Source organism: Dysidea avara, chromosome 11 (genome assembly GCF_963678975.1).
Source record: "Dysidea avara chromosome 11, odDysAvar1.4, whole genome shotgun sequence".
In the NCBI taxonomy this organism is placed as follows: domain Eukaryota; kingdom Metazoa; phylum Porifera; class Demospongiae; order Dictyoceratida; family Dysideidae; genus Dysidea; species Dysidea avara.
The window spans coordinates 17010564-17034529 of NC_089282.1; the positions used below are offsets into that span (position 1 = coordinate 17010564).

The 23966-nt window shown below is 37.6% G+C and overlaps 2 protein-coding genes across 2 annotated transcripts in view; both read left to right on the plus strand.

The window, feature by feature from the left end:
• Positions 1-16502, plus strand: part of LOC136238014 (uncharacterized) — a 72002-nt gene extending 55500 nt beyond the window's left edge. The window contains exons 55-77 of the mRNA XM_066028322.1: positions 197-553; positions 654-752; positions 1249-1350; positions 1401-1514; positions 1566-1742; positions 1794-1975; positions 2035-2116; positions 2822-3077; positions 3387-3526; positions 3578-3785; positions 11628-11773; positions 11827-11952; positions 12004-12059; positions 12111-12436; positions 12514-12695; positions 13198-13547; positions 13667-13724; positions 13789-13905; positions 13966-14084; positions 14138-14325; positions 14374-14587; positions 14651-14925; positions 16015-16502. Of these exons, the coding sequence (XP_065884394.1) occupies positions 197-553; positions 654-752; positions 1249-1350; positions 1401-1514; positions 1566-1742; positions 1794-1975; positions 2035-2116; positions 2822-3077; positions 3387-3526; positions 3578-3785; positions 11628-11773; positions 11827-11952; positions 12004-12059; positions 12111-12436; positions 12514-12695; positions 13198-13547; positions 13667-13724; positions 13789-13905; positions 13966-14084; positions 14138-14325; positions 14374-14587; positions 14651-14925; positions 16015-16322 (4182 nt within the window). The 3' untranslated portion in view covers positions 16323-16502. The remainder of the gene's footprint in view (positions 1-196; positions 554-653; positions 753-1248; positions 1351-1400; positions 1515-1565; positions 1743-1793; positions 1976-2034; positions 2117-2821; positions 3078-3386; positions 3527-3577; positions 3786-11627; positions 11774-11826; positions 11953-12003; positions 12060-12110; positions 12437-12513; positions 12696-13197; positions 13548-13666; positions 13725-13788; positions 13906-13965; positions 14085-14137; positions 14326-14373; positions 14588-14650; positions 14926-16014) is intronic.
• Positions 5100-6546, plus strand: LOC136239176 (uncharacterized; the record flags this gene model as incomplete). Its single annotated transcript, XM_066029906.1, has 2 exons — positions 5100-5804; positions 6526-6546. Coding segments are annotated over 2 exons (726 nt in total), but the record flags the coding sequence as incomplete, so codon positions are not given.
• Positions 16503-23966: the final 7464 nt, after the last annotated feature.

The window sequence follows — 23966 nt, forward strand, 5'->3', positions numbered from 1 at the left end:
GCATGACTGGTGGGCCCATTGTGTAGCGCCACTACATTACAAGGTGTGACCCATCTGCCTCCATATCTCCAACCCCTAATCCTAACCCTAGCCCTTTGTGAATTGTGTAACACTATAGTTTCACAATCCTCATGGCAATCTTTACTTTTGTATGTATATGGTTACTGTTGTAAAGAAATTATTTTGTTTTCTTTAGCTTAAAGGTGAAGTATCATTGAACTTGAGTAATGCAATGGACTCTTTTCAGCTTGTTATGGAAAGTTCACAATTTGACGAGACAACTGAGGATCGATTGTATCAACATATAACTGATGGTTTGTTTAGCCAGTTCTTTCCTGAGTCTAGTAATTCAGTGTACTGCGAAGAAGATGTGAAATTTTTTATAAATTATGTTAATGAAGAAGCTTCCCTTACTCGAGAACTTTCTTCAGATGATGAAGATCATGGCTGTATTAGTTTATCCAAGCTAAAGTTTCATTTAAGCAAGATCCTATGCAGAGGATGGAGCAGTAACGAAGCTACTGCGAAGCCACTGAATTTCTATAAGCTTGAAGTATGTATGCATCTTATATTTCAAAATACAAACACTTGCGTAATGATGCTCAATATTCAAACAGTGCATAGTGTGATGAGATATCTTTATCATTTAACAGGTCTGTAATTGTATTGGAGAGACAGTTTTCAACCAACAATCAGAAAGTATTTCCATGAAATATATTCCACCATACATCCAACTAATCAGAGGAAGTAAAGTAAGCAATATTCGTATAATATTATGTGATCCAGTTTTTTGGGAAAACTGGTTTTATCACCTATTTTAAAGTATCAAGAAATTCCGGTTTTAAGTTGTTGTTTTAAAATAATTAAAGAGGAAGTTGTAGGGATAATTAGGCCAAGTTATGGGCCATTGAAGTCTCAAAACTGGCTAAAATGAAAGGACATTTACAGCACAGGTCTTTATTTTCAACACCACAGAGCTGTACAAACACATGCAGCCATCCCCAGACTGAATAGAGCTCCATTAGGGCCCCCAACTGCTCGTACAGATTGCCACTATGCTTGGGAAAAAGCAGTCAGCAAAAGCAAACCACTCAAGTCTAGCTGATTTTGATGAACTTTGATAGTAGCTTTTGTGTTCTTGGTGAAAAATCAAATCTGCTGTCATAGGCAATCAGACCAATTTTCCAAGACCCAGTTACAGAATATTATTGGCATTACTGATAATCAATTTTGTTGTTCAATGAATAGATGTTGAAGCACCTATACTTTTACACTGTATTGGAGAAAATGCAGAGCAAACAAAGCTCTCCAACCCAACTGATGTCACTAATAAGCACACTTGAAAATCAGGTTATCAGATTAATTTTTCTGTAAGCAATCATAATGTGTTTACTTTTCAGATGAAATTTGCTAGCAAAACAGAGTCTGTTATTTTAAGCATAGAAAGGCAAGCATTGATTGAAGTACTGCTTCAGCATATTGCAAACACCACAGATGAGCAAGAGCTGAAAAATGTATGGTATTGCATTTGCATTTACAGACATTACTTTATACATTGTTAACAGCTACTGGATAACTCAGATAAAATAAACGATCTCATTAAAGATGACACCCATTATGAAATTCTGTTGATGCACTTAGTTAAGGAATACCACAACCCCAGACGTGTCTTGAGCTTATTGTCCGAAGACAAAGAGCACTGGAACTTGAATTGCTTTAAATATATTAGGAAAAAACTAGAAGTGAGTTCTCAACATAGTAATAATGCATTTTATCACTTATATTATCTGCAGGGTTCTGCTGCTCATTCTGCTCCTGCAACAAGTCACTTGTTTCCCTTTATTGTGGGCAGTCAAAATACCGAACAACAGTTTATTTTGGTGTACAGTGAAATCTGCAAACATCTCTGTGGTATATCAAAAGCTGCTAACACAACAAAACCCACCAAAGCATTCGTAGCTTATGTCAAGTCAATGTATGTTTTCAATGGGTCTAACTGATAAAAGTTATATGCTGTCTGCTTATATGTTTTAGCAACCTTAGCAGTGGTAATAAAGTTTCATGTGTTCGGACAATGATCTGGCTTTGTGTTTACCATGAGTTCTACTGTGAGAAGGTATGTACAGTGTGTACATTTACTATGGCATTGAATTTTTTCAGTATGAATATGCAGTTCATATATTATACTTGGCTTGTGTTCTAAGAATTTTTATTAGTGTAAGGGAATAGCCTGTATTCCCATTAAATTTATTCCTTATTTTGATGTAGTACCGTAGAGTCAGGTTGTTAAGCGCATGTATCTATTAAGCGCATATTATTTGTTAAGCGCATACGCATTTCTTGTAACTGACCATGGATGATAAGCGCACATGGCCTAATGCGACGATAAAGGCACACACCGCAAGAAAAGCTGTAAAGTACTGAAAAATTAATGTCTCCTCAAGTGCTTACGTCTCCCTTGCGGTCTCCTTCACTATGTATACAGCAAATCAACTATCTGGATAGTGATAATCTTGTTTATCACGAAGGATTTCACCCAGAAATGGAGTCAAATATTCTTTCACGCTGGCATGGCGACTATTAACTATTCTCACAATGTGGTGATTCCATGTTACACTCACCACAATCATTTATTAGGCGTATGCGCCTAACAGATATTATGATTTTTACAAAAAGTTTTCTCCAAAAATTATAAGCGCATATGCTTAACAATCCGACTTTACAGTGTGTATGTCCATGCCACATTTTTAGCTCCAAGCACTTGCATATCGTACTTATTTGCATATCTCATTTTTTCTATAATACAACTGTGTTTGTGTAGAGAGAAAACCATAATCTGATTTCGTTGTTTGAAAAAGAAAAGGCTTGTTTTGAATTCTCAGAAGAGCACCTTCATGTGTTAAGGTGTTTTCTTGATCCTACAAGAATGGTCAAATTTAAAGAAGTTCCTAATCCTACGAATCCCAATGCTCAAAGATTAGAAATAACACCAACTGGGGTGAAACCAAAAGTTCAGTCTGGCAATAAAGAAGATGTTCTATGGGATTTCTTCAATCTAAAAAATGCTGATTCAGAAGGTACTCGTATGCAACATAGCATTTGTACACAGTTCACTACTTGTAATAGCAGCTGATCATGAGTGGCATCCACATTCCACATAAATTCCTGATGTTGTGTACCACATAACATTGTATTTTGAAGTTGTATGGGGATCACGTTGCACGCATATCAATATGCTTCCTTAAGTGTATGGAAATTCATTTTAAAAGTAGACAGTGTTTGGACAGTCTAAATCAATTCACTTATTACACCCATTAATCAGTGATCTGAAAAAGTCAAGTCACTATTTCAGTAGCTTATGTGCATAATGTACTGTTTAACTGTAGATCCATCTGACACTGACCTACACCATGCACTGGCTAATATGATTGCAGTTGTGTTTGCTCTACCTAAGGGCAGTAATCACATGTGGTATCACATGTTCTCTCCAAAAGATTTAGAAGATACTTACATCAGTGGATTTATGGTAATTACATATAAACTTCTTAACAAGTTTCATTTAAGCTTTTTTTTGCAGTATCCCAACCGAGTCAAGAAAGGAGGACTAATGTATGACTGTGGATGTGAGTTAAATGAATATGGTCAGTATGGGAGGAAGGATTATATACCACATGCCACAAGAGGCACACTCAGTTTACACTCATGGTATTTGATGTTGTTGACTAACTTTGGTGCCTTCTGTGTTGGGCTGATTACCCAACCTAATGCTCTGCAACAAATAAGTGGTGAGTAATGCATATAGCATGACAAGCAGTAGTATTAACTGTGACATTTATCTAAAAAAAAGAATCCCATCCAAAAACAGCTTATAGCTGTAAAAAAAGTGCGCGTCCAAGTAAAGCAGAGTTAACTGCGACAAAAAGTAATGATATCATAATGCGGCCATGTGCGAGGTGTGCAAGTTGTAAAATTAATATTAGCTAATCAGATAATACAATGTTATTGTTAAAGTGTTAATGAGAACTATGTGATGCTGCTAGTTTTTAAGTGTGTGAGCATCTTCATAAATGCCACACAAATTCAATTCTCAATAAAGCAATGTGTATAGATTCTCTGATAGCAATAAATAGTTTGAGTTTGGCCACCTTTCCTTTGTTCGTAGCATTGCCGTATACAGGAAAGACGGCCAAACTCAAACTATTTATTGCTATCAGAGAATCTATACACATTGCTTTATTGAGAATTGAATTTGTGTGGCATTTATGAAGATGCTCACACACTTAAAAACTAGCAGCATCACATAGTTCTCATTAACACTTTAACAATAACATTGTATTATCTGATTAGCTAATATTAATTTTACAACTTGCACACCTTGCACATGGCCACATTATGATATCATTACTTTTTGTCGCAGTTAACTCTGCTTTACTTGGACGCGCACTTTTTTTTACAGCTATAAGCTGTTTTTGGATGGGATTTCAATACTTCTTGTTAGAATAAGCAATGCACTGTTGATAACAGTAAGTGAGTTTCCATGGTTTTGACAGAAACCCCAGATTACAATGACAGAATATTAAAATATAACTGTAATTTTAGTGGCCAGGGTCGCCCACATGGGGGCGGTAACTGGGGTATTTTTCCCCCTGCCCCAGCCCGAAAGGGGCCCCTTGAATACTTGTTTAAAGAAAGATTGATATACTCTAATAGAGCAGTCAGGATCTAGACTCTTCCTTGCCCCTGGGCCCCTCTTTAACTCTTTTCCCTGGGCTCTCTAATTTCTCTGGACGGCCCTGTTAGTGGCATGCAACTGCAGTCAACTACCACCCATTTTAACTAGTAAACCCTTAATAACACTTTGCCCTTCATCTTGTACTGCATTAAAACGATCAAGATACTCTATTAGAGCAGTCACAAAACAGCTGTAACACAGCAATCAATATTTAGCATAGTTACAACTTCTGCTTAGCATCGGATTGTATAGTTTAAATTACTAGCTACTTACAGACTTTACAATATAAAAATATGGCACTTAACATGGTCTGGGATGCTGTCATCTTAACATGGTCTGGGATGCTGGCACTTAACATGGTCTGGGATGCTTCCATCTTAACAAACAAGAGTTCTGGGATGCTGTCCATCTGTGCTACGGATGGAAGTTACTGAATGTTCCCAGTCACTGTGTCTGTGGGGCTTCTTTTACTATCGACCATGCCATGGTCTGTCAACATGGGGGCCTAACCTTTGTGCGACACAATGACTTGCGTGACATCACGGCAGGTTTATTGTCAAGGGTGTGTTCAGATGTTGCTACTGAGCCTCCGTTACAGCCCCTCAGTGGTGAAGTAATCACTCCCAAGTCTGCGAACCGACAGGATGATGCCAGGGCAGATATTCATGCACGTGGTTTCTGGGGACGGCGACAAAGTGCCTTTCTTGACGTAAGGGTGTTTCACCCAAACGCACCAAGTTACCGTAACTCCAGCATACCATCTGTATATCGCCGTCATGAATTACAGAAGAAGCGAGAGTATGGCGAACGTGTCCGGGAGGTGGAACAGGCTTCCTTTACCCCTTTAGTTTTTTCCACAACCGGTGGAATGGGAGGAGAAGTACTAACATTCTATCGTCGTCTGGCCGACATGCTTTCTCGCCACAGCTCAACATCTTATAGTGGCACTCTGGCGTGGATTCGCTGCACACTGTCTTTTTCATTGCTTCGTTCTGCTACAATGTGCATCCGGGGAACAAGATCCATCCTTCATCGTTCCAACAATGCTTCCCCGGAAATGGGCCATACTGCTGTAGTCTCATGCCCAGACCGCTTTTTTTCCTTTTTGTGTGGGGGCGGAGAAAAAAAGGGTCTGGTGGATCTCCAATACATTTTTTGTGCAGCCGGATCTACAACTTTTGGGGATCGTTGATTAGTGGTGATGAATAGCAAAGGCCTGTTAACGAAGCAACAATAGGAAATACGGCGCGCGTTTGCTTGGCAAGGCTACATCCTTGGGTACGCGCGCCGTATTTCCTATTGTTGCTTCGTTAACAGGCCTTTGCTATTCATCACCACTAATCAACGATCCCCAAAAGTTGTAGATCCGGCTGTACAAAAAATGTATTGGAGATCCACCAGACCCTTTTTTCTCCGCCCCCACACAAAAAGGAAAAAAGCGGTCTGGGCACGAGACTAATACTGCTGGCCCTAGGGACTTTTAGTTGTCCCCCTTTCAGTTGTCCAGCACACTTGCTCCTTGGTGCTGGGGGTGGTAGGCAAGGGCAGTACATCCAGCCCGGGAAAAAAAAAATATGGCACTTGTAGAAATGTGACTGTTCTATTAGAGTATCTCGATCTACTTCAAGCATTGACTGATTCAAGTGAAGAAGCTACGCCCCTGCCAAGAGATCTTGTGAAATGAAATGAGAATAGTAAAGAAAAGGCAAGTATGTACAGAGACAATAAAAGGGCGCGTAATTATGTCCTGTTGTAAATAAACGCCTTTAAAATTTATATTACTACTAAATAAGCGCACAAGAATAGGCTTGTGAGGCTGTTGTCTCTAAGGTTGTCTCATTACTTGTCTTTTCGTGTTGAAGGGATTTAGTCACAATCGGTGAGTTTAACTATACATGTATTTGTGTTGTAAAACTAAATTGTAAAAAGGCGATTAGTACATATCATGATAAACATGTATTTGTCACAGTAGAGTCTCTCACAATTATTACGAGACATTGGACCAGAGTAAAAAAATTTACTGCTGTATTTAGAGGTTGTAGCGTTTGTATATCTTAGTATCTTAATAAATAATCCTCCATGATCACTAATCACTAATAGTACAGTGAAAACTGGTCATTATTCAGGCCGTAGGGACAAAAAATTTCTGACCTAGCTTTTTAAAGAGGTGGCTGCATTTTGCGGCCTTAAAAAAGGTAAGAAGCATGTTGTTCTAACTGGCTATAGAGATGGATTTAGTGTGTGACAGCATATGAGACAGTGAGTGCTGGCAGCAAGGGGGCAGCCAATCTGTTAGAGTACCAAAGGCACTGCTTAAGACTTAGGCAGTTGGCTGTCAGCCCAAAGTGTAAAAGTTTCACTATTGGTCCTTATAAGCTCCTGATGAAGAAAGTGATGAAGTCATTATCCATAGGATATATTTTTCAGAGTATCCATTTCAGTTCTACAATACAGTAGCCAAGCATAAGATGAACATAGCACAGCATTCCGGTGGTTTAGTGGTGACCACAACACTGCCTGAGGTAAACTGTGGTGAGATTTGAGACTACCGGAAGCCCTGGAATGCCTTCAACACATAAAATACCAAATATCTAATGCCTGGCTTTCATCCACAGTGGACCTGTCTTGGTGGCCACTTGTACAGAAGGAAAACAGCTGCCACACAGTCTTTCGAGCGAACAGCTAGTTTCCACACCTCTTAATTATCAATTTGTAAAATCTTGAGCGAAATTGTGTGTGCAAGCAAATGTGATGTTGTGCATTGGCAGTGCCGTGTATATGGTTGTTGCCTAGCATTGACACATCACGAGTATTGAAGTCACAATCTGTTACTGTATCATCCATCTAAATACAATCTCTGAATGTGTCATTTAGTGTAGAGAGCAATCTTCCACAAGAAGTGACCTGCAGGTTTCAGTGTATATTGTTAACCATTAATATTGTTCACCATTGTGATTGTGAACTGTATGTACAGTGAAACCTCACTTAGTGGCCACCTCTTTAATAAGACCACCTCATTATATTGGCCACCTCTAGTAGATCCCAAATATAGCTAAGCAGTACTTTATGACCTCATTAATAAGGCCACCTTGTTATTCAGGCCAAATTTTTTGGTTCCACAGCTGGCCATATTAATGAGGTTTCATTGTACTTATGTGAATTTTTATTTTTCGTAACTTTTCTTCAGGTTTACTGATGGGCACTATGAAGCATTGTTGACTGGTCCGTACATAATTTGGTGACTTGAATTGCTAAAACAGTACGTAGCATGTCTTGTATGTACATGTAATGTGTTGTAATGTGTCCACACATCCACACATCTTAGAAATAAATATAATTGTATTCTCTATACTCAGTTCCATTGTGCCACTGGGTCATAAGTGGGTTGAGTATGGATCATCCAGGACATTTGAGTCACATTTTGTCCTGGCCAAGTGGATCTCATCCACTGACAGAATATACAGGATCACATCACGTGTATAAATTATGGTGGAACTTGTTTATTGCCACCTTCACTCAATAAACAGGTAACAGTGTATAAATTCTCAATTGGAATTGGCTTTTGAAGAGAGGTTGTCTTTCTATACTGGTGGCCATTAAGACAGGTTGTACTGATAGAGTGTACATACTAGAGATGCAACAATATCCTCCACTTAGTGTCGTTTGATAGTGATGCAATGGAGACTATGTATTGTTGCATTTAAATACTATACTTACTATTACATTGCATCTCTAGCACGTATTTATAACAGGAATGTTTGTTAACTGTTTAGACATCCTGGAGAAACACCCACTCATCTGGATTCTACAAATGGAGTCATATCAACTTGTCATCATACTTACTTGTTACTCCCATTGTGTTTGGATGAATATACATGCCGTCATGTGAGACTTGCTACCATGGCGGGCCACTGGAAAACATTTTCATAGCAGTTATATTACAGTCATTATTGTACAATTCTTACATTATTGTTGTGAAAAGTGTTTGGTATTCATGTGTCCTCTGTATGTTGTAATTACATGTGTAATTTTTGTGTGGGGGTGCTGTAAAATGCAATAATGCATGGTGACAATTGGCTAGCTACATGTGCTAATTACTCGCAGCTTGTGTCAACAACTGGTAACCACAGTTGTACTCTGTGTCATTCTTTAAGCCGCGCCCTTAGAGGACAAATTACGTCACGGTGGGGGCGACTAAATTTAAAAACGAACGATGGTATGTAGCACCATAGATTATATCTGTGGACTATAATCTATGGCAGCACACTTCTTTGTGGCTATATGCACTGATTAACTACATAGAGCGCCAGTTCATCAATACCCAGTGACCGCAGTTGTGCTTTGCGTCATTCTTTAAATTCTGAGTAAAATTCTTAGAGAGCAAATTACATGGGGGCGACTAAATTCAAATTTCAAACTAGCCATTCTCGAAAACAAATGTTTCAATCTGAACGAAACTTTTAGAACAGTTTAAAGATACATTGCCCTACATGCCAAGCGAGTATTGCGGAAAACAACAATCTGGGATTTGTATTTGGCCTCTAGGTCGACTGAGGACGACTGAAACTTCGTTTGGTGCTGAAGTTAAGGCTGTAGGGTAATCATGTATGGTGAAATCGATGATGTGAATCTTGAGGCGATTGAGTGAATACTGAAGCGATAGCAGGGCAATCAATGTTTGGAATGCACAAAGGAACGCAAGGCATACACATGCGGTTGCGTCTAACCGCATGCGATAAAAAAAATAAAAAATAAAAAATGAAACTTCCCCTTTGATGTCAGCAATCTCGATCACGAAACAATCGGCATGGATTTGCTTCACTGCTTGTGTGGTAGTTACTAGTGACACGATGAGTTCAACCCTAGAGTTTCAGAGGGATAGCGTAAGTGGCGGGTGAGTTACAGGAAGGCCGAATTTGACAACGTTCATTCCTGTAAAATCCTCACGTAGTGGTCGCGTCATTTATTGTCTGCGGCGCGCGTTTCTGCTTTACTGGCCGCGCGACTCACTACCGTGAGTCTTGATGAATCATTCTAGTACACATGCAACACTACATAACTTTAAACAACATTAATCTTGACACATAAAATCCCTTGCCACAGTGACCCAAGATACGTATAGGTATGTATGTACATTGTTGGACCAGTAGTGGTATAAGTTGAGTAAGTCAACATAGTATGCATATTTAGAGCACTTGTTATGCTTGGAATTTACCAATGCCATCCTTGCCCATTTAGAAGCCTATGTGTGTGTGATACTTACTACCTGACTTTCTATATATCCCACTAAAGCCATACGTACATCAAAGTAAACACTTGGGAGTATAATATGGTATAGTTAAACCCCAGTGCATGGTAGTTATAAACCCCAGTACATATATATATATGAAAATTACACATTAAATTAAAAGAAGTGCAATCAAAGCAAATTGAAGCCACATACACCATAAAATCTACAAGTTCAGCAAAATTTGAAGCCATACACACTATAAAACTGCATTTTCAGCAAAAATTGAAACCATACTATTACAAAAACTACATATTCAGTGAACAATTAAGCCATACACAACTGACATGCTTATAAACACATTGTTTATGAACTTGACTACTTCAAAGTGTGGGATAGAAGCTACTTAAACCCCACCTGCACTCATAGAATATCTAGTTATCAACACCTCAGCTTCGCCTCAGGATGATATCCTACTCGTGGTGGGATAACTTATCCATCAAAAACAGTTTTACATACTTTGTATGGTCACATGTACATTAAAAAATTGGAATTTTCAACTAGAGTAGAGACCATAGCACATCGATAAAAAGTATTGAAACAAACTAGAGTAGTGCACGATATTAAATCACGGTAAAACATAAGAAGTGTTATATCCCTACTGTGCTCAAGATACCATAATGGAAATACACAGTAGGGATATAACACTTCTTAATTATTGCTTTTTTTTTGTGTGTGTGTGATTTATTTAATATCATGCACTACTCAAACTTGTTTCAGTACTTGTTATTGATATGCTATGGTCCCTCCTCTAGTTGAAAATTCCAAATTATTTGTGTACTTGTTTGTTAACTTTTTGGTAAAATAAAATTATTATGAGTGGTGAACTCACACATACAATACTTCATCAACAGAAAGCAATGGCGCAGCGCGCCCCAGCTATCAATTATCATCTGGAAAGTGAAGTATCCATTACTTTTTATTGACAGCATGTTCAACCCATAATTATGAATCAAGAACTGTTCAAAAAGCACCTCTGCAATCAAAGTAGCCACTAAGAAAAATTCGGATGATTTCCATTACAAAGGGAAGCCATCACACGCTACCGTCAAATCGACACCTTTTGCTGTCAGCAAAGACGAATGGGACACAAAGTAGGACACTGGTACGTCTATGAAGAATGCATTGCGTGTACTGCAGTATGCCAAAAGGCACCTGTCTGGCTGAAGCGATGTCAAACAGTGAAAAAAATCAAGCCCATAGCCTTAGCCATTATCGAGTTATGCTTGTCTGAAGACATCAGTCAGTCACTCAGTCACTCAGTCAATCAGTCAGTCAGTCAGTCAGTCAGTTACTCAGTCAGTTACTCAGTCAGTCAGTCACTAGAAAATTCCGTTTAATAATTTTTAAAAGAAAATATTATAGCAATTTATTGAAAGCGTTTTGGTTTTTGGGCTTAGTTTTGCCTAACCAATACTTCACTGTCATCAGAGAAAAGTGAGGCTGGCTTTTAGGTGATTTTTATGGGCCACGCCCAAACCCTTGTGGTCCCTATTATACAGTACTATCGTACTGTATGATACTATTGTACTCTGTGATGGTGGTCATCAGTATACCATGCAAATTGTGCGTAGAGAGCTCATTGTAAATCTCTTTGTTTTCTTGAAGGACACATATTGTCAGATTGGATGTCCATCAGACATTATTGTTTGACTCAACTGAGAACAGTGTGGCTACACATGGGGATGAATTTCTTGTGTGATGATGAAGAAAGATCATATTTTATTATGAGGTCAATGTATACACTATTTATGGTATGTTTTATAGTTTGCCTAACACTTGCTTGACTATTAATTTTTGTTTGCAGTCATTGCAAGATGGAAATTTTCCCTTTCTTCAAGGAAAGTTCACCAGTACACAAACACTGGATGATTATGAAAAAGCTTGGCATACTTGTGTTTATGAACCCTCCAAAACCAATTTGAAATTTATGGTATTTGACCTCAGTCTATAAATGTAATTATTTAATTTGCCTTTTTTACAGCTAGAACATCATTCTTCCAATTCAATGTGGACACTGCCAGCTCTCAAAAGTTGTAGGTAAGCAGTTTAAACATCACTAAACTCAATTAAAGCTTATTTATTGTGCAGGGCACTTAATCAGCAGTACCCACATTTAGCTACAGAGAGCGAATACATGAGGTGCCTTATTGCTGCCAGAGAGGCCCACAATCTTGATGACTCATATCTCTTTGCACTTTATCATTTCACTTTGGAATACGAAAGGTTGCAAGTAGGTGGAGCACTTCTTCCAGACTTGCTAGAGTTTTACCAGTGGATCCATGTCCACCTCTCACACCTGGTGACTTTTGAAAAAGCAAAACAAATCACCATTGGAGAAGTTATCAGTTTAAGTGCTAGTAGATATTCACAAGAACTTTGTGAACACCTCACAAAACTTTTCAAAACAATTATCAGTAAGTTTAGTACACTTTTGTAACAAAGAAGCATCGCATGAAGTATACGTAACTATCATCCTTATTTTGCATTGCAGAGAACTACAATGCCTATTTATCAATCAATGGAGGGATTATCGGAGAAGCAAGCTGTGAGAAAGCTGCAAAACCAACTGATGCACACTCAATAAATGAGGACACCCCACTGATCACACTAATCAATCATGATAGTGAAGATATCACCAACTATAATTGGCTTCACGTTGTCCTGATGCATATAGTTAGTTTGTATAAAATTTAGTTGTACACTTCAAAATGCATAAGCAATGTATAGTTGTGTATGTATCATGCTGCAACTATAGTACCCTCAGCCTGGAACCTATGTACTCTATAGACTCTGTATCTATAGCACCACAAGTAATCCTTTGTGAACCTCATGCTGACCTGATACTATTTTATGGCTGGTCCTTTTTTACATGCAAGCAGCAAGAAACATAGCTATACTTGCCAGTGGATCAGTTGGAATATTTGATGATAGCTGGTTATGCCCAGGCTTACATATATCAGCCATATACAAGTTAGTTCTGTTGAGAAAGTAGAGCAAGGTACCTATGTAGTGTCTACCATTATAATTATTTTGAGAGATCGTTTCTACCAAACGGGACCAATATGGTTACTTGAGGCATGGATATGGTAATATTAAGTATATACAATATGCATCAAAGTTTTTCATGTTTAATATTCTAGGCCATTATGTTATAGTTATATGTCGTTTCTAATAGGTTGAAAGCCATAATTCTTTCCTAAGTAGTGTTTTTGATAATGCTAAAGTAACTAACTGTCATTACCGAAAGTGTCTACCTAAAAGTCCTTCTGAACTGCACCTTACAGAAGTCTCAAATCAATCTTCCATAGTTCCGTTTAATGGAGCTGACAAACAGCAGTTTATGGATCTGGTTAGGAGATGCTATGTGTATAATGCTGTCCAGCACACCACAGTGATTGACTTGGAACAGCTTGAACAAGATGTAGTAGCATTTTATATTGCTGGAAAACCACTAATAACATCAGTTGGTATGAGAATGGTCTTTAGATTCAGAGATTTACCAAATGAAGTAACCCTTAGAAACAAGTAATCATCTGTACTAAACTGTGCATACATAACAAAATTTATAACACTCACTTACATGTATGTTGTGCACTTTGCATGTGTATAGTGTTTAAACTTCCTTACCATATTCTTTTGTGTAGTCCAGGCTGTCCTATTGATATATCATCTGTTGCTCAAGAACTACCAAGGGAATTCAAGGTATACAATTGTACACTTTGCCCCTATGACATCCACATATACAATCTATCATAATGTGTAACAGGAGTCCCTTCAAGACAACACAAGAAAATCACTGGAATATCATTTTCGGGCTGCTTCTTATCAGACATTGACTGAAATAGTTGGTGATCTGAGAACCATTCTTGGGAATTTAATTCAGGTACTTTGACTATTATTATCATTTTGTTATAAATACCTGAAATTGCTCCTCTTTGCACAGGATATTCTTAAGCATGAGGGAACTGCACAAGAGTCTGTGAATGTCCAACTTAGCACTTATTTAAACACCTTTAATAAGAAAGAGCAACCACTCTTATTTCATGAAAGAGGTATTCAAAGGTAACAAGCACAAATCTTGCAATTCACTATTATGATATATGTGTGTCATACAGTATCACTGATGAACAACTGAAAAGTCTTGGAGACATTGAAATGAAGAACTTGTTTAAGTGTATGGAATTATTTGTTAGCTGGCTATTAGGTGGATTGTATGATTTTTCTACACTACCAATTTCTGTGTTCAAGCACATGAATACCACAGACAAGGAAGCACTTGAACAAATTCCCAGCAAATACTTGTGTACGTTACACAATAGTTTAGCTAACTGTGCTATTATCACCATTGCAGCAGCAGAGGAACTTCTACTCAAAGAGCTTGATGATTTTGAGAAAACCTTGACCCATGCTGAAAGTCATTTAACAACGAAGGCCTCTCCTGAAGCACCGATAAAAGAGACATTAGTGACACTAGGTGTGTGTGAAGAAGATGATAAATTAATAAAACTGATCCCTGACTCAATTTTGACGTATAATTATGTTGAATTTCGAATGACCCTTCGCAAGTAAGTCAAATTGTGTAGATTTTCTTAGTGTAGCAATGACATACATCTATACATTACAAATAGACTCAAGCTGAAAGTTAGAGCGACAATGGAGTCACAGTCACAAAGTACTACCACAACACTTCCTCAGTGGACAGAAATTGTTGAAGATTTGTGGGACCTACTTCCACACTTTCAGCAGTGGTATGATGAAGACTGCCTCAAGTTTGATTGTGTGAAATTGCAGTTTGCTGATGGCGAGGAGAGTGACAATGATGATGATGATATATGGCTGGAACAAACTGCTTGTGAGAAGGAGTCACCTGCAACAATTGAAGAGACCAAACAAGTTTCTCAAAGTAAGCTTAAATTACATATTTATGCCCATCAATATCATTACATCCCAGTGTATTTTTCTCTACACTGTGTACCACGTTTAGGGACCCGTCGATTTCGCCAGCAAAATTTTTGGCATAATGGTTGGGTAAAAGCAAAGAGCAAAATGCTGGCATAATACGTGCAATTTTTGTGAAGTGGACATAAAAATTGCACAAAAGATCGAGATACTCTAATAGAACAGTCAGACACGCTAAAATATCGACAATGCATAGCTAATTGTTACAAGAACAACAAGTGACAATCGAGATACCCTAATAAAACAGTTGCACTTGTTAAGCAATATTAGCTGGCTTCTTGCTTTACATGTTAGAAGTAATTTCTGATCGAGATACTCTAATAGAACAGTCACTTTAAGGCGAAACTGTAGCTTTGCACTTGGAAATATTCAATTAACAAAGATCAGTGCTGAGCAAAATTATAATTCTTGAGCAAAATATGGAGCATAATAGGTGAAAAATAAAAGAATTGCTGGAAAGAAAAATAGGTAGAAAAAAAGCAAAATAGACTGGTCCCTAACCACGTTGTTACCAAAATGGTGCAGAACACAGTATAACTTTGACCTATGTCACACTAAGCAAAATTAGAGCCATGGGAGCTGCCAAATATGACTCCTATTATTACTCTTTCTGCAGCAAGCAGCTTGAATCTGTTGCTTTTGATATACTATACTCTTCTTCCATACTTGTTGGAAATAATGAAATTTGAAATGCTTTTCTCAATGTCTTTGATTCTGATATATGATCTATACCACAACAGTTATAGTTCAAACGTATGCATGTTTACCCACAGAAACCTATTAATTAAAGACCTTCAATTAAAGGATTTTGATTTAACATGTTTGTTTGACAATTTCATTTTTATTTTATTGGACATGTGTTTTTTTATGAATGAATTCAGCTGCTTAAAAGCTTGGGATAGAGGCCAGTTACACTTGCCTAAACTCATAGGATATCCACTGATCAGCACCTAAGCCTAAGCATGCCTCACCTCCAAGTCAATTAACAATATCTTACTTGTGTTGGGTGTTTATGATTTCTGCACTTTTGTAGTGATGCAACAACTTGAGGAAAACCCAGAACTTAAGAAAGCAATGTTGCAGAAGTTAGCACCATCCATTATTCCAACACCTGCCAGTGTTCCTGCAGTTGTTGAACCAAGTAAGAAAATGACCTGCAAAGAATTATGTGATTGGCTTAGAGCAAAGAAGATTGCTGACAAGTTCATTGAATTGTTTGAAAATGAAGATATTGATGGAAAAGAGTTGGCTGAGTATAATGATAAGGATTTACAGGACTTGGGTATACTTGAGTCACGCATAAGGAAAAAGATTTTAGTTAACTTTAAAGATCTTAAGTAGCTAACTTAGTAAATTTACTGTAATTCACACACTTATGCATAGTCGCTTTTAGTAACTCTGTAGTCACGTACCCCAATAGTTATAGACTGCACATGAGTGGTACTTGCATATAGAACAGTTGTTGCACTAGTTGGTTTCCTTTCTAAATATGGATTATGGATATTCATTTGTCACTTTTAATCTTCCCTATTGAGTATTGATTTTGATACACATGCATATTATTAGAATAAATTTGAAGTTTAGCAGATGCCTTCTAATATTTCAAAGTTTAAGCAGTGGAGATACAGGAGGCTTGCAATGGTTTCAGCTGAAACCCCCTCTGAAAATAGCGTAATTCATTCACGACTCGCTGAGTGGGTGATAAAATCACCACGAGTTATACATAGTGTATTATATTAGGACTTTCTACTGGCGAAACTTCATACTTTTGCCTTTGAAATCACAATTACAGTAGGTTGTGACCTTTTTTTGGTCTTTGACTAACAGCTAGGCTGAAGTTGAGTGGAATCTGAAACCCCCTCTGAAAATTTCTAGATTCGCCACTGTTAAATTGTTGCATTTGAAAGGGTCAAAATCTTTCCAGATATCCTACAGATAGTGACATCATCATTTGCTATAAAAATGTTATATTCGTATCACCAACATGCTTGCTTAAGTATTTTTTCAGAGTAGAAAACATTCGTATAAAATTTAAGTTTGAAGTATGCGGAGTATGTAGCTATTAATGATCCTGATGGCTTCAGATTGATGGTAAATTATATTATCTAGATACCGATATACTGATTATTAGGCTGTTAAATTCATTTCATCAAGTTATTATTGAAGAGGTGATGAGAATGTAGTCAATGTACATGCACAAGCATGCATGACTGACGCATGGCCACGTGATTTACTTGCTGGCACATTTGATGCAGGACTATAGTTACTCTGGGGAGTATCACTATTGTAATAATATTATGCATATATGCATGCTTCTAAGTACACCATTTTCACAGTTCAGTTGTTATAGCATGAATTATATATACTTGCAAGGTGGATGTAAGGGAGGTTTCACCTCTCTTCAAAATGTTGCAATCAGCATGTACTAAGCACCTGCAGCCTATTATGCATTTGATTTTTGAGTGCTTAAAACTTTTAATCTATTATGCTCAATGTAATTATATTATATGTTTTTTGTTTGCAGTGTAGCAATTTTGCTATAAATGACATTGTCTGCCATCTAAAATTATATAATTGCATGGCAGTTTGACATTGACAAAATTATGCACTAATTGAGTGGCCATATCTAAAAAGATTAGAGTCATCAGTCTACTTACTCTATTGTACTTTTAATTTTTCTTCCTGACAATTCTTTTTAAAAATTATTCTTAAAATTACTACTCCCAGTACTTTAATGCACATATTATGCTAATTGCAAAAATAATATAACTTGTATAATGTTGAGCAGTTAAATTCTATTAAAGTTAATGCTTATATAATTCTACAATTACTGTATCTTAACACATACTTGTAATGATGTCAGCTGTTAGTCTTTACAGGCATTGTTTAAAAATGAAAAATCCTTTCTACAGTTTTAGGCCAGGCAAACTTGATTAATTGTTTCTCATCCCAGCCCACATCCCATTTTACCCCACTGCTTCTAATTTCATTATTGCTGTTATCAATCATGTGACACTTTACTTTGATGCTAAGAAGGCTGGCTTGTACAGCACAGCAAATGTCACTTGCACCTGCAAAACGTAAGTACTAGTTCTTAAAAGGCTTTAGCTAACCTATATAGTAACAGACAGTTTGATTTGGAGTATTTTCTTTAATAATGAAAAATGACATCCCTGCTGCATGGAAATCTGAATTTTTGTGGATGAGAAACAAGTGATCAAGTTTGCCTGGCCTTAGGCCTGCATCAAATGTGCCAGCATGTTAGCATAGTAGGTGAATATGTGACCGAATTTTGGAAAATCACCCATATGGGCACATTTGACACCTAAAATCACAAACTTTATAGTGCTAATTAATATAATCTACTTGTTGATGGTTTTAAGCCATTCTCAATACCAATGATCAAATCACAAACTTTATAGTGCTAATTAATATAATCTACTTGTTGATGGTTTTAAGCCATTCTCAATACCTAAAATTACAAGAAAATTCTTGAAATATTTTCAAAACTGGGCCCTGCGTTTATTAGCAACCCGCTAAACATGAAAATTCTAATTATTTCATGCACGCCCATTTAGGTGCGTGGTTTTCCAAAATTCAGTCACATATTTCAAATTATGGAGTTTGATTCCATGAAAATAGATTGATATACTCCCTAGTAGAGTAGTCGGTGGACTGATACTGTCTAATAGAACAGTCAGTTTGCAGTGAAATACTCTAATAGAGCATTCACTGATCAAAATTAATATTCCGTAAGAAATGTTGCTAACCTAGAGCACAAAGCAAGCACAATGAGAACACTGAAGAGCACAATAGCTATAGGTGAATTTTTTGGGAAATTCCTGAAAGCATTTTGGGCAAAATTTTGAGCATATATTTGACTCAAACCTATGTACTTGCTCTGACAATGCATGTGGCTATACTACCAGTCCACTATTATCTTGCTGCCCACTAGACATAATTCTCTGTTTAAAGCTGTTGTTTCTTCTGAAAAGGGAAATGCAGTAGTTAGGTCACTCTCCCACTAGGGACCTGCAACTGAAAACCTGTGTAGCAGAGAGTCATCTACTGATTATGTATCCTGATTCAGAAGGTTAACTGCATTTGGATTAAAGATCTGTCAAATATAACCCTAAAGCAAAGTCTTCATCACTACATTTACCACTACAGTAACTGTTGTTTTGTATAATTATTATAATCCTGTAATCTGAGAATAAATCATCTTCTTTGTCAACATCATGCATGTATGCACAAGGGCGGCTCCAGGAATTTTTGGGATATATTGGTTTTCAAATTTTCTGTTGCAAATCTGGGGCATGCGTCTGAAAATTATGCATTCTGAGATTGAATGTGGTACAATGCTGACATTTTAAACATATGCATAAGTTTGGAATTGACTACTTGTGCTTGCTTGTGATAGCATAGTATTGGGAGCAGGATAAAGAGTTAATTAGAAGTAGAGCTATGTAAAGTTTGAAGCATTTTATTATTATTTTATTAACACTTTACAGTGACCAGCTGCAGCACTGAAGGTCTGACAGCAACTTGTGCTGCAGACTCCAATGACTTATACAGAAAAGGGGCCAAAGTAATGCAACCAACATGGATGCCATTCTGGGAGTCTGAGGACATAATATAGCCACTAGGAGTATTAAGCACTCTGAGATACAAATTTAGACTATTTTTACTGTGTTAAGGAACAGGTGAACTACAGTAAGTAATTTTTTTATACAAAATGTGACTGAGCTCTACTAGGGTAGTTGACTACTCTATTAGAACATTTCAATCTAAATCTTTGATATGTTTGCAAATCAATTTTAATTGCTTGAAAGCATACTTGGTTTGTTTCTGGTAACCTCAGAAACCCCCTGGATCTGCCCCTAATGGATCTCCAAAAGTCATCCAATTATTCCGGAATTATTCTTTATGCTTTACGGTTCCAAAATTATTCTGGCATAAAAAGACACTTCTTTAAACTGTACATAAATTATTTTAAAGCAAGTCAAGTTTTAATCCATTGATTAAAACTTAATTTGCTTTAATTACGTCAGGTATTTTCAAAAGGAATAGCTAGTACCTCATGTTACGTTTTTATGTTTGATTCTTCATCTATTATGCTCAGAATTCTGCCAACGTAATAGACTAGTGCTTTAGCATGTACTGTATGTATATGTTAAAGCATTGCTGTGAGTAACTATATGAACAAGTTGATGTTGTGCTATACTTCTAAAAACCAGGCGCCATGCAGCTAGCTAACTTATCTGGAATTAACTATAGACAGTATATGCTACTATGAATTAACCAACTATGTATTACTACTTTACAATAGGGTAGTTTTGGGTTGTGCAATAATATTATTAGCTAATTCTCGTATTTCGTAATTCGTTCAATTACGTTGCTATATGCACTGCTAAGGAAGCGTTTGTTAAACAAACCGCTTTTACCAACATATTACGCACAAAACTATCTTCTAAACTGTTTTATAGTGTGACTAACGTGTTTTTTTCCCACAAATTCTCTCGAAAAAGCCTCAAAGCTGCTCTTCATTTTCGTTCGCGTACGTAAGGGATACGCCCCCTTTCAACTCGAAGCGATAGGCTATTCCTGGTAGTGTACGAGGCCTGCACCGTTGTTTTTCAGTTGCTAAATGCCTGAAAACCTCAAGAGGAAGGTAGTCTGAGAAAAGTCACTACACCCGTATTTCAGTCCGCCGAAAAGAAACCACCTCAGAGCAAAGTTCACCTGTGCAGAAATTTACTACAGACTTCATTTCACTTTTACTTCTTACGTAAAAGCTGCTTTTACCGTTATTAAACGATTTTGCTCACGTGGGTGCGTACGGATAAACATAGATAGGTTGATACAGTCTATTTCCGGTTGGTTGACTAGAGAAACGAAGTGTTAAAAGTCACGTGCTTGAAAGTAGCCAATGAGATCAGTAGCCTTCAGTTTAAACTAGCGTTGTCCGCCTGGCGTGAAATTTCATTGGTTATTTCTATTCACGTGATATTTTTGCATTTGGCTTGCGTGGACAACCAACCTGAAATAGACTGTATGTAGATAGGTAGATAGGTAGATATGTAGATAGGTAGATAGGTACACACACACACACACACACACACACACACACACACACACACACACACACACACACACACACACACACACACACACACACACACACACACACACACACACACACACACACACACACACACACACACACACACACACACACACACACACACACACACACACACACACACACACACACACACACACACACACACACACACACACACACACACACACACACACACACACACACACACACACACACACACACACACACACACACACACACACACACACACACACACACACACACACACACACACACACACACACACACACACACACACACACACACACACACACACACACACACACACACACACACACACACACACACACACACACACACACACACACACACACACACACACACACACACACACACACACACACACACACACACACACACACACACACACACACACACACACACACACACACACACACACACACACACACACACACACACACACACACACACACACACACACACACACACACACACACACACACACACACACACACACACACACACACACACACACACACACACACACACACACACACACACACACACACACACACACACACACACACACACACACACACACACACACACACACACACACACACACACACACACACACACACACACACACACACACACACACACACACACACACACACACACACACACACACACACACACACACACACACACACACACACACACACACACACACACACACACACACACACACACACACACACACACACACACACACACACACACACACACACACACACACACACACACACACACACACACACACACACACACACACACACACACACACACACACACACACACACACACACACACACACACACACACACACACACACACACACACACACACACACACACACACACACACACACACACACACACACACACACACACACACACACACACACACACACACACACACACACACACACACACACACACACACACACACACACACACACACACACACACACACACACACACACACACACACACACACACACACACACACACACACACACACACACACACACACACACACACACACACACACACACACACACACACACACACACACACACACACACACACACACACACACACACACACACACACACACACACACACACTTTTACGAAAACAATTTCAGTAAACCAGACGCACGCCCACAGTGGGTGCGCGCCTGGTTTAAAAATAAAGTACGAGGCATGCTAATATAGCAGCAATAAAACACTCCTTGTGGTCAATAAAGCACTGTTTTCCCTAAAGTGTACTTTGTGAAATTTAAAGTAGCACTATTCCCTTTGACCTCGCTCATGCAAAGTTCTATAAACAGATTTATTTGATACTGGGCAGACGCCAGACAGCACTGCTGATGTTGCCCAGAGGACCAGACACTTACAAAGAAAATTAAACTATCTCAAGGTAAATACAAATTAATTATCTATTTGATTGTGAAATAAATCAATTGATGTTGATTCATCTATAACATGTGGGAGTAGAGCATTCCATTCCCTGATGGTTCACAGAAAAAAAAAACTGTTCATGTAGCTATAGGCAGACATCTGTTTTATATTGGCAAAATTACATGTTTGCTGGTGGTGAATCATCATTATTTTTGCTGTATGAATACTTGTAAAGTTTGGAATTTCCACAGCTGCAAGATTGTTAACAGATTTGTAAAGTAAAGAATGGCGCATCCTTTCACAGTATAATATTATTAGATGTACTACACCACACTGCAAGTAGTTGCAAGTGTACATGTACATGTGACTAAAATAATAGTTTTTCTGTATGCTATAATAACTTTTGTATTGTATAGTGCGGGACATCATAAACATCCGCATTAACGTTTATCCATAAATTCTCCACACTTAAAAATTATGCTGGATTACATCTTATAAGAAAAATATTTTAGAAACACAAGAAAGTATTACAGGTCTTATAGAAAAATATTATTAATATAATTACAGCAATAAAGGGAATTTTGAAGAAATACAAATATCATAGTGGTGTGCGAAATTCCACAAATCTGTTGTAGGCATCATAACTTTTTGATAGAACAAGATATTTAAAATCTATTCAATACATTTTGTAGAGAAATTCTTTGGCTATATTGGTCCAAAGCTTTGTGAAAATTGTCTGAATGAGGTTATGAAAATATTTATTTTACAAATATCATCTGAAATTTACAAAAATTGAAATAAATGTTAGAAGAAATAATTTATCAAAAAACTACTCAATACATTTTAACAACAATGATACTGCATATCTTTATTAAAATTTATAGGTTAATGTATTAGGGCATCTCTGAGAAATGTCTGTTTTTTCCAACATTCAATAAAATTGGTGTGAAAACATATATTTGACCATACCTTTATAGTGTAACATTCAAAATCTAGGCATGTGTGAAGAAAGTATCATGGAGTATACGTATGCAGTAAAAATTTCATCTTATTATCTGGAAGTATTTGTGAGTTATGATTTTTATAAAAATGACTATCGTCATGGATGTTTATGATGTCCCGCACTATAGTATATAGCCAAATCTTGTCAGGGCTCCTGTACTGACCACCCTGTGGGTATCAGTGCATGGTTTATACCCTGTACTCTTGCCTGTACTTATTTCTTGCAGTGGATACTGAACCGAAAGTCAAATTAGTATAAAACTTGACAAAAAAGGATCACTAAATGAAAAATAAAACACCAAAAAACTCAGCTGGGGTTCGAACCCTGGACTACTGGAGCTCTATAGGCAAGTGTCCTAACCACTGTGCTACC